The 15,849-nt window shown below is 40.4% G+C and overlaps 1 protein-coding gene across 1 annotated transcript in view; it reads right to left on the bottom strand.

Moving 5' to 3' along the window:
• Window positions 1-15,849, bottom strand: part of OTOGL (otogelin like) — a 174,013-nt gene that overhangs the window by 44,175 nt on the left and 113,989 nt on the right. Inside the window, exons 34-39 of the mRNA XM_027543285.1 lie at window positions 15,334-15,451; window positions 10,317-10,396; window positions 9,594-9,635; window positions 4,769-4,842; window positions 528-705; window positions 158-300 (exon numbers count right to left, since the gene is read on the bottom strand). Of these exons, the coding sequence (XP_027399086.1) occupies window positions 158-300; window positions 528-705; window positions 4,769-4,842; window positions 9,594-9,635; window positions 10,317-10,396; window positions 15,334-15,451 (635 nt within the window). The remainder of the gene's footprint in view (window positions 1-157; window positions 301-527; window positions 706-4,768; window positions 4,843-9,593; window positions 9,636-10,316; window positions 10,397-15,333; window positions 15,452-15,849) is intronic.

A 15,849-nucleotide genomic window follows, 5' to 3' on the forward strand; every position in this document is an offset into this window, starting at 1 on the left:
AAATATATTCACTTGAAATATATTCATGTTTTAAGTACCAGAAGATAAATCTCAGTGAATTCTTGAGTCCCTTCTTATTGTGGGAATACCTAATGTTGCAACATACTTCAGCTGCTAGATTTATGAATAAATGACACAAGAATAAATTATGACTTACCTGATTCATGGAACATTTTTCAATATGAGCAACTATAACTTCCCCAGGAATTCTTACTAAGATATAAGAAGCCATACTATATAATGCTGCATTATTTCCATCAAAAGTAATAATGCTGAGTTCTGACAACATGGAACACCGACCTAAAAAGTGATAGAGAGTAGATTTAGTCTATTAACTAATTATTTGTATTACAGTAATAACTTCTCCTTTAAAAACATCTTTCAAATTGGTTTTATTATGTTTGACAAAAAGCAACTTTAAAAGTTATTGGAAGCCAAAATCATAAGTCAAATGAACTTTGACTTGATGAAGTGATAGCTTCAAAAAAATAACCATCTCCCCCTGATTTAAAACTGATAAAACTCACATGGACATTCCCACTCAGGGCAGCAGATATCACTATTCACTTGAACAGGTCTTCCCCGGAAACCACAGTCAGGCATTTCCAAGTCCTTTGGGCAATTAAGAGACCAGTTGTACAACTTCCATTCCATGTTAAGACATATATATTGGCTACAGTTATAAACAGGATCAAATTGTTGAGGCTGTTAATAAAAAAGAAAAATTAATGCATTTTTTTCCATTTTCAACTAATGTTTTAAATTTCTCATTCACATTGCCTATAGTATACACTTCCTAAATACAGAATCTTTTGAAAGATGAACAATGAAAATTTCACAGTGGCTTTTGTTGAGGTATCTTCTCTAAAATACTCAGCAGTATGATTCATTTAATTTTACCTTAATATTGATTTGATATCAGAACTGCCCACATACTCAACTTCTGAGAAAACTGAAGTCTTGTCCCAAATTGTCTAGATCAGTGTTCTGCAAGCAGACTTAAAACAGTGGCAGGTGACCCTTCATATTATGCTGTATAAAGCTAGTATGATTAAGACTTCTGTTAATGTCAGTTTAAAAATAACAACTTAATATTATCCAAATATTTCATTAAAAATCAAATATCAGTTGGGCATGTCTGGATAGAATCATTAAAATTTATTTTTTTACATATAGCTTACAGACTTCTAGATAAAGTTGCAGATTTTTCAAAGCTTATAAATTATATTCTATATAAATTATACTAATAACTGTAGCAATGATAAATATCATCTACTTACTATGCTCCAGACATCATTCTAATTAGTCCATTTTATTTCCACAAAAACACCCTCTGAGGTAGGTATTAAAATTTTTCCCTATTTCGTAGACAGAAAATCAGGTTTAAGGTCAAACTAAATCCCGAAGAAAGGCAGTGCCAAAGAATGCTCAAACCACCGCACAATTGCACTCATCTCACACGCTAGTAAAGTAATGCTCAAAATTCTCCAAGCCGGGCTTCAGCAATACATGAACCATGAACTTCCAGATGCTCAAGCTGGTTTTAGAAAAGGCAGAGGAACCAGAGATCAAATTGCCAACATCCGCTGGATCATGGAAAAAGCAAGAGAGTTCCAGAAAAAACATCTACTTCTGCTTTATTGACTATGCCAAAGCCTTTGACTGTGTGGATCACAATAAACTGTGGAAAATTCTTCAAGAGATGGGAATACCAGACCACCTGACCTGCCTCTTGAGAAACCTACATGCAGGTCAGGAAGCAACAGTTAGAACTGGACGTGGAACCACAGACTGGTTCCAAATAGGAAAAGGAGTATGTCAAGGCTGTATATAGTCCCCCGGCTTATTTAACTTATATGCAGAGTACATCATGAGAAACGCTGGGCTGGAGGAAGCACAGGCTGGAATCAAGATTTCCAGGAGAAATATCAATAACCTCAGATCTGCAGATGACATATGCAGATCATATAATTCATCTGCTCAAAAATCTCCCTTTGCTCTTTCGAAGTCACTTAGAATGAAAGCCACAGTCTTTACAATCATCCACAAGGCCTTACATAATCTATTTCCTATTATTTCACTCTGGACTCACTGCATGACCTCCTTGCTATTCTTTCATTTTTTTAGGTTGTTAGGTACATTCTCAGCTCAGGGCCTTTGCATTTGCTGATCCCTCTGCTTGGATTGCTTTGCATGGTTCTTTGCATGGTTAACTCTCTCAACTTTTTCAGATTTTTCTTTAAAGTAACAGTTACTCTATTAATGAGGCTCAGTGAAAATCATTTCATCAAAAATAGTTTTATTTTTCTCCTGAGCACCAATCTCTACAATGTTTTATATAACTTGGCAAATTAATTTTGCTTATTGTCTACTTTAGAATCCAATACAATGTACACTCTGTAAAAGCAGTAATTTACCTGAACAGCTCCTAGCCAGCAATAGTGCTGAATAAATGTTAGTTGGATAAATAACTGGTTTATCAGAACAAGTGGCATATTTGGAGTAAGGAGATAATTTCTAAAGTCTCAGCCAAGACAATTACTAGCTCTGGGATTCAGTGACATTATCTTGTACTCGTATATCTTCGTCATTTTGCACAGTGCCCCAGTGGTTCAGCAGGTGAAGAATTTGCCTGCAATGCAGGAGACGCAGGAGATGTGAGTTTGAGCTCTGGGTCAGGATGGATGATCCCTTGGAGGAGAAAATGGCAACCCACTCCAGTATTCTTGCCTGGATAATCCCATGGACAGAGGAGCCTGGTGGGCTACAGTTCAAAGGGTTGCACAGAGTCGGACATGACTGAACATGTGCACAGATCAACAGATGGTATATAGTACCTGCTTGATAAATATTTTTGAATGCCCAGTTTATAGAGAAACCCAAAATATACCCTATTATTATAAAGAATTATCATCATTAAAGAATTATTAAAGAATCACATTTAATTATTATTGTAAATTAATAAATTATCTAATTAAATTAACACATGTAATTATTATTCTACCTAATTATCACAAAAATTATTGTTATTAAGGACTCATCTTTAAGAGGTCATTTGCATTTCACTTTGTTTTTCTTAGTGTAACCAGAATCTAATTATTAAGAAATATTTGACAGTTAGAAAAGGCAGAGAAACCAGAGATCAAATTGCCAACATCTGCTGGATCATGGAAAAAGCAAGAGAGTTAAAGAAAAACATCTATTTCTGCTTTATTGACTATGCCAAAGCCTTTGACTGTGTGGATCAGAGTAAACTGGAAAATTCTGAAAGAGATGGGAATACCAGACCACCTGACCTGCCTCTTGAGAAACCTACATGCAGGTCAGGAAGCAACAGTTAGAACTGGACATGGAACCACAGACTGGTTCCAAATAGGAAAAGGAGTACGTCAAGGCTGTATATCGTCACCCTGCTTATTTAACTTATATGCAGAGTACATCATGAGAAACGCTGGACTGGAAGAAGCACAAGCTGGAATCAAGATTTCCGGGAGAAATATCAATAACCTCAGATATGCAGATGACACCACCCTTATGGCAGAAAGTGAAGAGGAACTAAAAAGCCTCTTGATGAAAGTGAAAGAGGAGAGTGAAAAAGTTGGCTTAAAGTTCAACATTCAGAAAATGAAGATCATGGCATCTGGTCCCATCACTTCATGGGAAATAGATGGAGAAACAGTGGAAACAGTGTCAGACTTTATTTTTTGGGGCTCCAAAATCACTGCAGATGGTGACTGCAGCCATGAAATTAAAAGATGCTTACTCCTTGGAAGGAAAGTTATGACCAACCTAGATAGCATATTCAAAAGCAGAGACATTACTTTGTCAACAAAGGTTCATCTAGTCAAGGCTATGGTTTTTCCTGTGGTCATGTATGGATGTGAGAGTTGGACTGTGAAGAAGACTGAGCACCGAAGAATTGATGCTTTTGAACTGTGGTGTTGGAGAAGACTCTTGAGAGTCCTTTGGACTGTAAGGAGATCCAACCAGTCCATTCTGAAGGAGATCAGCCCTGGGATTTCTTTGGAAGGAATGATGCTAAAGCTGAAACTCCAGTACTTTGGCCACCTCATGCGAAGAGTTGACTCATTGGAAAAGACCCTGATGCTGGGAGGGATTGTGGGCAAGAGGAGAAGGGGACGACAGAGGATGAGATGGCTGGATGGCATCACTGACTCGATGGACGTGAGTCTGAGTGAACTCCAGGAGTTGGTGATGGACAGGGAGGCCTGGCGTGCTGCAGTTCATGGGGTTGCAAAGAGTCGGACACGACTGAGCAACTGAACTGAACTGAAGACATCCTAAAGGAGATCAGTCCTGGGTGTTCATTGGAGGGACTGATGCTGAAGCTGAAACTGAAACTGCAATACTTTGGCCACCTCATGTGAAGAGTTGACTTATTGGAAAAGATCCTGATGCTGGGACGGATTGCGGGCATGAAGAGAAAGGGATGGCAGAGGATGAGATGGTTGGATGGCAGAGGATGAGATGGTTGGATGGCATCACTGACTCGATGGACATGAGTTTGAGTGAACTCCAGGAGTTGGTGATGGACAGGGAGGCCTGGCGTGCTGTGATTCATGGGGTCGCAAAGAGTTGAACATGACTGAGCGACTGAACTGAACTGAACTGAAGGCATACTTAATTTAACAAAGAAAGACTTGAGAGCATACCAAAAGAATTTTAATAGCGTTTGGATAGTGATACAGAAACATTAATAGACACAATCAGGAAATGAGAGATAGCTGAAGATATTATGCAGTCATACCTCACATTCCAAACCTGTTGTTGTTGTTAGCATCTCAATTGCAGTGAAGTCTGATGGAGTAATCATTTCTGGACCTGAAGGAAATAAAGAGGTCCCCAACATTGGTGAAGTGGTATTGATCATGTATAAAATTCATTTGTGACAGACACCATGATCAGAAATTTTATACAGATTATTTCACTTAATTCTAAGAAGAACCCTGTGAAGTATAGATAATAATATTATTGTCATTTTACAGATAAGGAGACTAAGCTGTAGAGAAGTAAGCTGGTAAGTGTCAAAGGCAGAATTTGAACTTGGGAATTCTGATTCCAGAGTACTGGCTTTGAGGCACCATTCTATAAAACACCTTCACTGCCTTGATGGTGTCAACACATTTGTTTGAACTGGTAGAAATATCAATAGTATCACTAAAGACTGCTCAGGAGTTACAAATTTTGTTGAATTCTTAAAATACATAGCGAGGTTGATTCATTTCCCAGTGAATCTCTAGAATGTTTTCCTTGCAAGCAGAATAGATGATGCTATGGACTAATCAAGACCCCAGTTGAGGATGTGGTAAAGAAGGTATCCATTGAAAGGGAAAATATGATGGGTAAACATTCAGAAAATGAAGATCTTGGCATCTGGTTCGAACACTTCATGGCAAATAGATGTGGAAACAATGGAAACAATGAGAGACTTTATTTGAGGGGGGCTCCAAAATCACTGCAGATGGTAACTGCAGCCATAAAATTAAAAGATGCTTTCTCCTTGGAAGAAAAGCTATGAGCAACCTAGAGAGCATATTCAAAAGCAAAGACATTACTTTGCCAACAAAGGTCCATCTAGTCAAAGCTATGGTTTTTCCAGTAGTCAGGTATGGATGTGAGAGTTGGCCTATAAAGAAAGCTGAGTGCCAAAGAATTGATGCTTTTGAACTGTGGTGTTGGAAAAGGCTTTTGAGAGTCCCCTGGACTTCAAGGAGATCCTACCAGTCAATCCTAAAGGAAATCAGTCTTGACCATTCATTGGAAGGACTGATGCTGAAGCTGAAACTCCAAAATTTTGGCCACCTGATGCAAAGAACTGACTCATTGTAAAAGACCCTGATGCTGGGAAAGCTTGAAGGCAGGAGGAGAAGGGGACGACAGAAGATGAGATGGTTGGATGGTATCACCAACTCAATGGACATGAGTTTGAGCAAGTTTGGGGAGTTGGTGGTGGACAGGGAAGCCTGGCATGCAGTAGTCCATGGGGTTGCAAAGAGTTGGACATGACTGAGCGACTGAACTGGACGGAAACATACTTGTAAGATGCCTTCTAAAGTTTTTTGTTAGTAATAAAGATGTCTCCAAAATATTCAAAGTCTGAAGGACTGTTGTTTTTTAGTCACTCAAGAGTCTTCTCCAACACCACAGTTTGAAAACATCAATTCTGCCACACTCAGCCTTCTTAATGGCCCAACTCTCACATCCATACATGACTACTGGAGAAATAATAGCTTTGACTATTTGAATCTTTCTTGGCAAAGTAATGTCTCTGCTTTTTAATATGCTGTCTAGGTTGGTCATAGCTTTTCTTCCAAGGAGCAGTTCAGTTCAGTCGCTCACTCGTGTCAGACTCTTTGCTACCCCATGGACTGCCGAATGCCAGGCTTCCCTGTCCATCACCAACTTCCGAAGCTATCTTTTAACTTCATGGCTGCATTCACCATCCTGGAGAAGGAAATGGCAACCCATTCCAGAATTATCACCTGGAAAATTCCATGGACAGAGGAGCCTTATGGGCTACATTCCATGGGGTTGCAAAGAGTTGGACACAACTGAGCACACACACACACAGTTACCATCTGCAGTGATTTTGGAGCCCAAGAAAATAAAGTCTGTCTCTGTTTCCATTGTTTCTCCATATATTGCCATGAAGTGATGGGACCAAATGCCATGATCCTTGTTTTTTCAATGTTGAGTTTTAAGCCATCTTTTTCACTCTCGTCTTCCACCTTCATCAAGAGGTTCTTTAGTTCCTCTTTGCTTTCTGCCATAAGGGTGGTGTCATCCAAATATCTGAGGTTATTGATAATCTCACAGCAATCTTGATTCCAGCTTGTGCTTTATCCAGTCCAGTATTTCACATGATGTACTCTGCATATAAGTTAAATAAGCAGGGTGACAATATATAGCTTTGATGAACTCCTTGTGCCAAAATGAAGGGCTGAAATTTTGTCTAGCTGTAATTGAAGTATCCATTGTTGATACTATCTAAAATGACCATATTAATTTCCTGTGGCTGCTATAAACAAATTATTACAAGTTTAGTGGTTTAAAACATCACCAAATTATTATTTTGCGGTTCTGGAAGTCAGAAGTCCTTTAATCCAATTTTCTGCTGATGGGGGAGGCCCCTTAGGTGCTTGGCCTAAGGCAGCCCAGTCCTGGAAAAATCAATGGCTGTATTCCTTCTAGAGTCTCTATGGAAGAATTTGTTTCTTTGCTTTTCCAACTATTGATTGCATCAATATATTGATGCATCATGGCCCCTTCCTCCATCTTCAAAACCACAGGAAAATATTTTCAAATCTCAGTCTCTCTCTCTCCCTTCTTCCCCCTCTCCCTTTGTCCTTCCCTGCTAATTTTGACTTCTCACATGCATTATCTCCTCTGACTCTGACCATCCTCCTTCTCTTTTATAAGGATCTTTGTGATTACACTGGGCTCACACAGATAATTCAGGAAAACTCCCCATCTCAAAATTCTTAACTTCATCACATCTGCAGCATGCAAGGTCCCATTTTCACAAATTCTGGAGATGACAACATGGACATCTTTGGGCAGCCATTATTCAGTCTACCACAGTGACATCAGAGAATTAAATAAATTTTATAAATAACTTATTTTATATATTCTAACAACTTATCATAAAGTAGAATAAAAACTTCTATTGCTTGGTCCTAAAAGCTGGGTTCATGGTTTATTAGATGTAACTTCTACAGAATATGACATTTTTACAGACTAAAATGGGATTATAGTTCTTGCTTCTTCTGTCTGCCCTCTGATGGATAAAAAATAAGAGAGGCTTATGCAAGCTTCCTGATGGGAGGAACTGGCTGTGGGGAAAGCTGGGTCTTCCTCTGGTGGTTAGAGCCATGCTCAGTAAATCTTTAATCCAATTTTCTGCTGATGGGGGAGGCCCCTTAGTTGCTTGGCCTAAGGCAGCCCAGTCCTGGAGCCCACAGTCTCTATGGTAGGGCTAATAGCAGCCTCATCCAAGAGGATTTATGCCAACATCTACTTCTACTTCACTGTCTACGCTAAAGCTTTTGACTGTGTGGATCACAACAAACTGGAAAATTCTTAGAGACGTGGGAATAAGAGACCACCCTACCTGCCTCCTGAGAAACCTGTATGCAGGTCAAGGAGCAATAGTTGGAAATGAAGGGCTTCCCAGGTGGCACTAGTGGTAAAGAACCTGCCCACCAGTGCAGGAGACGTAAGAGATGAGGGTTTAATCCCTGGGTCAGGAAGGTCCCCTGGAGGAGAAAATGGAAACTCACTCCAGTATTCTTCCCTGGGTAGTCCCATGGACAGGAGCCTAGGGGGCTATAGTCCATAGGGTCACAAAGAGTCAAACACAACTGAAGCAACTTAGCATGTATGGAACAACCGACTGGTTCACAACTGGGAAAGGAGCACATCAAGCCTGTATACTGTCACCCTGCTTATTTAACTTATATGCAGAGTACATCATGAGAATTGCTGGGGTGGATGAATCATAAGCTGGAATCAAGATTTCCAGGAGAAAAATCAACAACCTTAGATATGCAGGTGATACTACTTTAATGGAGGAAAGCGAGGGGGAACTAAAGAGCCTCTTGATGAAGGTGAAAGAGGAGTGTGAAAAAGCTGGCCTAAATTTTAACACTCAGAAAACAAAGATCATGGCATCTGGTCCCATCACTTCATGGCGAATAGATGGGGAAACGTGGGAAATCAGCAGATTTTATTTTCCTGGGCTCCAAAATCACTGCAGATGGTGATTGCAGCCATAAAATTAAATGACACTTGCACCTTAGAAAAAATCTATGACAAACCTAGACAGCATACTCAAAAGCAGAGTTATCACTTTGCTGACAAGGTCCATTTAGTCAAAGCTATGGTTTTTCCAGTAGTCATGGATGGATGTGAGAGTTGGACCACACAGAAGGCTGAGCACCGAAGAATTGATGCTTTTGCAATGTGGTATTGGAGAAGACCCTTGAGAGTCCCTTGGAGATCAAACCAGTCCATCCTAAAGGAAATCAACCCTGAATATTCATTGGAAGGACTGACGCTGAAGCTCCAACATTTTGGCCACCTGAGACGAAGAACTCACTCACTGGAAAAGACCCTGATGCTGGGCAAGACTGAAGGCAGGAGAAGAGGGCGACAGAGGATGAGATGGTTGGATGGCATCATCGACTCAATGGACATGAGTTTGAGCAAACTCCGGGAGATGGTGATGGACAGGGAAACCTGGTGGGTTGCAGTCCATGGCGTCACAAAGAGTTGGACACGACTGAGAGGCTCAACAACAACAAATTCTAGGCAAAAATGTGACAGGCATTCTCATTATCTATACTAACTGAAATGGGACAGAGACAGACCAGATGCAGAAACCATTCTGAAAATGTGGCTCGTTGATCCAGTAAACAGTTACTCAGTGAAACAAAAGTGACTGCTGGGTTCTCCAGTGGGCTGGGTATAACTAACACCAGCAGCTGTTTAAGCATGCCAAGATCTAAGTTACATAATGCTAAGTTTAATGTCTAAAATTACAATACTTATAAACATGGGTAGAGATGGCTTACCTGGTGAAATTAATGCTGGTTCTGTGGGAATCAGAGGTATGCCTACAAAGAAACAAAGATACTCTTCTTTAATCTGTTTTGCTTAAAGTGAGGCCCAGACAGTTCATATAAGAATGTTCATATAAGGAAAATGTTTTGGGAGAGAGGATGCAAGAGGAATATTAGAAGAAAAATTTGCATAATTTTAATGTTGGAGAAGACTGTTGAGAGTCCCTTGGACTGCAAAGAGGTCTAACCAGTCCATCCTAAAGGAGATCAGCCCTGGGATTTCTTTGGAAGGAATGATGCTAAAGCTGAAACTCCAGTACTTTGGCTACCTAATGTGAAGAGTTGACTCATTGGAAAAGACTCTGATGCTGGGAAGGATTGGGGGCAGGAGGAGAAGGGACAACAGAGGATGAGATGGCTGGATGGCATCACCGACTCGATGGACATGAGTTTGAGTGAACTCCGGGAGTTGGTGATGGACAGGGAGGCCTGGCGTGCTGCGATTCATGGGGTCGCAAAGAGTCGGACACAACTGAGTGACTGAACCGAACTAAACCGAAAAGTAACTCAGAACCAAAAAAAAAAAAAAAAACCACTTTGAAAAAGACAATGAAGGAGAATCTTATGAAGGTTTGTTGTTTGTCTAAAATGTCTGTTTTTATAGTTACTTGCCACTGTATAAATATATTCATGTATTTTACACTTCAGAATAAGTTAAGTAAGATTCATACTTACAGTCTTCTGGATAAACACATTTAAGAGTGACTTCATCAAGGATCATATGTTTAGGGCAATAGGGAAAGCATCCTTCAATCCTTCACATGAAAAAAATTAAAGAAAAAAATTTAATATAACAATATATGGCATTTAATATATGCAATTAAGATACAGTTTTCCTATAATTCTTCTATTTGCCTTGTCAAACACTAAGGATTGCTCCATTTGCTATTTTCCATCATACCTCATTGTATGAAACCACAGGTTAGTGGATGATAATGAAATATTCATGATTGAGGCAGAATTTGAACACAGAACATTCAAAACATACACTTAAATTTGGCACACACCAAGGCCATGTTCCATAAATTACTGGAAATGCAGAAGAATCCTTTATTGTGATTTTACTCTATATTCATCATACTGTTATTTTCCTACACTCCCTCACATATAAGAAGATAAGACACACTATTTGAATATTTACAAGGATGTTGGTAGAACCAAATCAGAATGTTCAGTGGCTGTCTCTGCCTATTATTAAGCCCTAAAGTCATTGGAAAGTAATTAGAAATCTCTGGGTGGCAGACATGGAGTCGGGACATGGCTGCTCTTGGAGGACAGGGAGGGGAATGGCCGAGGCTACACTTCTCCCAAGAGCCTCAGGGCCTGTGTCTGAAATAGCAGCAGTGCTTAGAGAGGGGGTGGTTGCATATGAGCCTAAGCAGACTGAATTTCAAGCTCCGAAACATCTGGTCTTTTATGTGGCACATTGCACTTTCAAGAATCCCAAATTTCAAGAAGAATGGATTTGGGAATCATCAGCCCAAAACAGATGAGACCATCCTGAAATGCTTCTGCTCTAAGGGAATGAAGCCAAGATGATGACTGAGACTACATCTTCCTTTTCGTTCAGTTGGGTCTCAGAGTCCAATTTATTTTGATTCAAAAGAAATATACCCTTCAAGTACAGCCAGTTCTTAGACTCACACATACTAGAGAGAATTAACATACATACGGTTTTTAAAAGGCTTGCTTGTCTGCCTCTCAAATACACCAACAGGCTATAATACTATTTTTAATATTTTACTTATTTAAATAAAACTTTTTTGGCTATGCGGCATATGGAATCTTACTTCCTTGACCAGAGATTGAACCGGTGCACTCTGCATTGAAAGTGGAATTTTAACCACTGGACAGCCAGGAAGATCTCTCAGTGATTGTAAAATATTTCCAATTGCCTTAACTATAAAGTAAAAGTTTGGACCCAAATACTCACAACCCCTTTCCAATTCAGTGTGGATATGAACTAACTTGATACTCTGGGCACATGTTGCCACCAGAGGGCACTTGTTCATGGAAGGAAATCGAACCCAAGAAAAGCTAACTTCTCTTTTAACAGGAGACTGTGTGGTCACCTCTTGGATACTTCCTTCACAAATTTTTTTAAGAAATACTTAACAGCTTAGCTTATGAGACCAATTATTTATTTCATAAAATGAACTTAAATAATAAAACTTTAACCAGTATATGATATTCTTATCCTACTCTAAACTTTGTCAAGCACATAAGAAAAAGCTACTAAATTACTGAAAATATCAGGGACAGTTGGCTATCCTCAAATTAAATAAACACCACTTTTTTATGCAACTTAATTATTTTGCAATTGCTTTATGCAAGTCAAAACCACAGCTATTCTTTTAAAAATATCTTCCCAAACCCAGTAACTTGTTCCGTTAAAATGTCTTCATGGTTGCACACAGCAGGGTTCCCTTTACTCTGTCATACAACTGGTAATTTAGTCAACTTCTGACTGACAAACACGCCTCAGAGGCAGAACAGTTCTTATAATAGGTATATTATGTAATAGGAATAACTCTACTTACATATGGGCTCTATGGTATGCTAGTTGGCATCTTTTATGAAACTTCTCATTTCCACTAGATATTTTTATTTTCAACACTTGCTATGTGCCAGAAACTGAAATCCTCTAGAACCAGCGTGGTGGTGGGGACTTGGAGGAGGCAGGCAGGGCGATGCTGACATGCCACCCCAGTACCTGAGCCTCCTCTCAGGACAGCAAGGACCAGGAGGAGCCATAGTGAGGTGCCTCAGCCAGGAAAAGGGGAGCAGTAGAAAGGAAACAGTGATGAAGACAGAGATGAGAATTGGCTTGGCAGGGGTGAAGTTTCATCCTGAGTCTCTGCTCCGTGCTCTAATCATACCAAAACAGAAACTCCGGGGGATCTATAGACCAAACAGTGGAAGCACTGAAGATCTGGGTTCAACCACCCTGGAGACTGTGTATGCCACAGGAAACAAACTAGCCTAATGCCATTTCAAATATAGCTCCATTTCCTTCCCAGTTCCAGGGCTGCTCTTGTCCGCCTCTCTTTCTCCCTTCCTCCCCAGCACTCCCCAGCATGGCCTCCTCCCTATGAAGGCCCTGTTATTTCCCGGCCTCCTGATGGCTTCCAGAGGAGACAGGAAATAGGTTTGTGAATGTGAAGGGTCCAAGTGAGTGGTGGCGGCTTCTTTTCAGAAAGAACTGGTTGTTTTCATTTTTAAGAAAATAAACAAAAGTAACCTAGACAGCATATTAAAAAGCAGAGATACTACTTTGCCAACAAAGGTCCGTCTAATCAAGGCTATGGTTTTTCCAGTGGTCATGTATGGATGTGAGAGTTGGACTGTGAAGAAAGCTGAGCACCAAAGAACTGATGCTTTTGAACTGTGCTGTTGGAGAAGACTCTTGAGAGTCCCTTGGACTGCAAGGAGATCCAACCAGTCCATCCTAAAGGAGACCAGTCCTGGGTGTTCATTGGAAAGACTGATGTTGAAGCTGAAACTCCAATACTTTGGCCACCTGATGCGAAGAGCTGATTCATTTAAAAGACCCTGATGCTGGGAAAGATGGAAGGTGGGAGGAGAAGGGGACGACAGAGGATGAGATGATTGGATGGCATCACCAACTCAATGGACATGAGTTTGAGTAAACTCCAGGAGTTGGTGATGGACAGGGAGGCCTGGCGTGCTGCAGCCCATGGGGTTGCAAAGAGTTGGACACGACTGAGCGACTGAACTGAACTGATCATTTCCTTCCCTCTGTTCCTGTAGCACATGGTGCCCGACAGGATGTCGGTGTTCAAACTCTGGCTCAGCTGCCTGAAAGCTGTGTGGTCTGAGGCAAGCTGCTTAACTTCCCCGTGCCTTGGTTTTTTTCCTCTTCTGACAACGGGAACAATGAGATTACCCATTTTATAGCACTTAGCACAGTGAGCGTCATGTTCTATATAAACACTTCAATGTGCTGCGCTTGTGGCATTTATTCCTCTGGTCCTCTTTCCCCTGTACGGTCAGTTATCTGTTGGTGTTCCTGTCTTCTTCCTAAAGACTTTGAGCTCTTTGCAATAGGGACTGCATCTCACTTATTCATATGCCAGAACCTTCTGTAGTACCAGTATTTGTTGTAGAGCAGAAGCTCATAAATAACTAATGGAATATGATTCATTTAAAAATATTCCCTCCTACTACTGCTGCATTTCTCTGTTCTCCTTTACAACAAAACAGCTTTAAAAAAAAAAAAAATAGCTGTTATACTGTCAATCTCCATTTTGCCTCTTCCTATTCTCCAGGTTACCAAATCCAAAGAATAATTTTCAGTCTCAAGTTTAAAATCCTTGAAACCAAATTCCTGACTTTTCCTCTAAACTTCTCCTCCTAATATCTTCCTTATCTCAGTAGCTGGCAACTCAGTCCTTCCATTAAATTGAATCATTTGAGTTTGTTGATATTTGACCAGATTTGACCACAAAAATGGCAATTTCATATGATTCTGAAATCAATGAAATGCCGAGATCTGACCTGGAGCCCTTACCTCCTCTTTCTCTCGTGTGCATGCGTGCATGCTCAGTCACTTCAGTTGTGTCCGAATGTTCGCAACCCTATATACTGTAGCCCACCGGGCTCCTCTGTCAATGGGATTCTGCAGGCAAGAATACTGGAGTGTGTTTCCATGCCCTCCTCCAGGGGATCTTCCCAACCCAGGGATCGAACCTGCATCTCCTGTACTGCAGGTGGATTCTTAACCACTGAGCCACTGAGGAAGCCTCTTTCTCTCATAATTGATGTTAAATCTATGAGCATCCCTATGGCCTTAACTTCAAAATGCAGGCAGAATCTGTTCACTCTCCCCATAACCTCCAGGGCTACCAACCTAGTGAAATTCCCTTCATGTCCTGTCTGTGTCACTGCCCAGTTCTGCCCTTGTTCTTCCCCTCCCCCAAAGCCAGTGCAAAAGCCAGTGCAAGAGCCAGTGTAAACTTGTCAAAGGAAGAAGTCCACTCCTCTGCCCCGAAGTACACCAGGCATTACTCAGAGAATAAGACAAAGTCCTCATGACAGAATACAAGGCCCTGTGTGACTTCCAGCCACTTTTTCTGGTTTCTTCTCCTATGTCTCTCAGTTTTGTTCACTTTGCCCCAGTTAACTAGCCTCCGTGCTCATCCTCAAACACACCAGACATATTCCCACCCTGGACCTTTATACTTCTCTCAGGTTGAAAGGGTTTTTCCCCAGACACCCACATGGCTAGTTCCCTCACTTCCTTCACATCTCTTACTAGATCTTGCCTTGTCAACCTGTTCTTCCCTGACCACCCTATATTAATGAGCAAACACGCACATCTGTTTTATGCTCCCTTTTCCCTTCCTTTATTTTTGTCCATTATAAATCCATCTAAACAATAGATCACATTATATATTTACATTTTAATTTTCTATTCTTTGCCTCAGTGCAGCAAAATGTTTAAGCTAAAGAAAGGTAAGTACTTTGTTCAATACTGTATCCCAGCAGCTACAAGAATTGCTGGCATAGAGCAGACTCTCAATAACTACTGCTTGAATAAAACAAAACAAATTCATGAATGAGTAACTAGAATAAATTATTCTTGAGAATTTTTTTTAGCTAAAAAAATCATCACTGGGAACAGAATCTGCTAATGCTAGAATCTGTTCATTAGTGGTTAAACGTGACTTACGGTGGAAGAAATTTACACGCGAGAGCTGCAGGGTCACCGCAGGTTTTAAAACAGGGAGTGGCACAAGGCTCGTATTTCCATTCACACATCCTCCTGTAGGGCACTGCTGCCTGGATTTCTGGGGAAAAAATGAAGTTCAGATTGTGTATATTTTTAATGGGCAGCTTGGAATGCAGTGATTTCTAATAGTAAACCCTTTAGGGTTTGAAACTTTTTTGATTGAAAAGACAGGGCGGCAGAGGTTGGGGGCGGGGGAGGAAACAGCGTAACTGCTTGGTGATGAAGGCATTTCATGCTCAGGTTGAACATCAGAATCTTAGTTCTTCTTCCAAATATTTAAAAAAGCAAGAGGTAGGAGGAGACTAAGGACAATTCTAAATCACCTTCCTTTATTTATGTTTTGCTGGTGTTCAGTGATCTACGTATCATAATAGCACACACTTGTTTAGAATTTAAGTTTTTGTAAAATAGCTTTTTGTCCATTATTCTATTTTATCCTTGCAACAACCCTGTTGA

Source organism: Bos indicus x Bos taurus, chromosome 5 (assembly GCF_003369695.1).
Source record: "Bos indicus x Bos taurus breed Angus x Brahman F1 hybrid chromosome 5, Bos_hybrid_MaternalHap_v2.0, whole genome shotgun sequence".
Classification (NCBI taxonomy): Eukaryota; Metazoa; Chordata; class Mammalia; order Artiodactyla; family Bovidae; genus Bos; species Bos indicus x Bos taurus.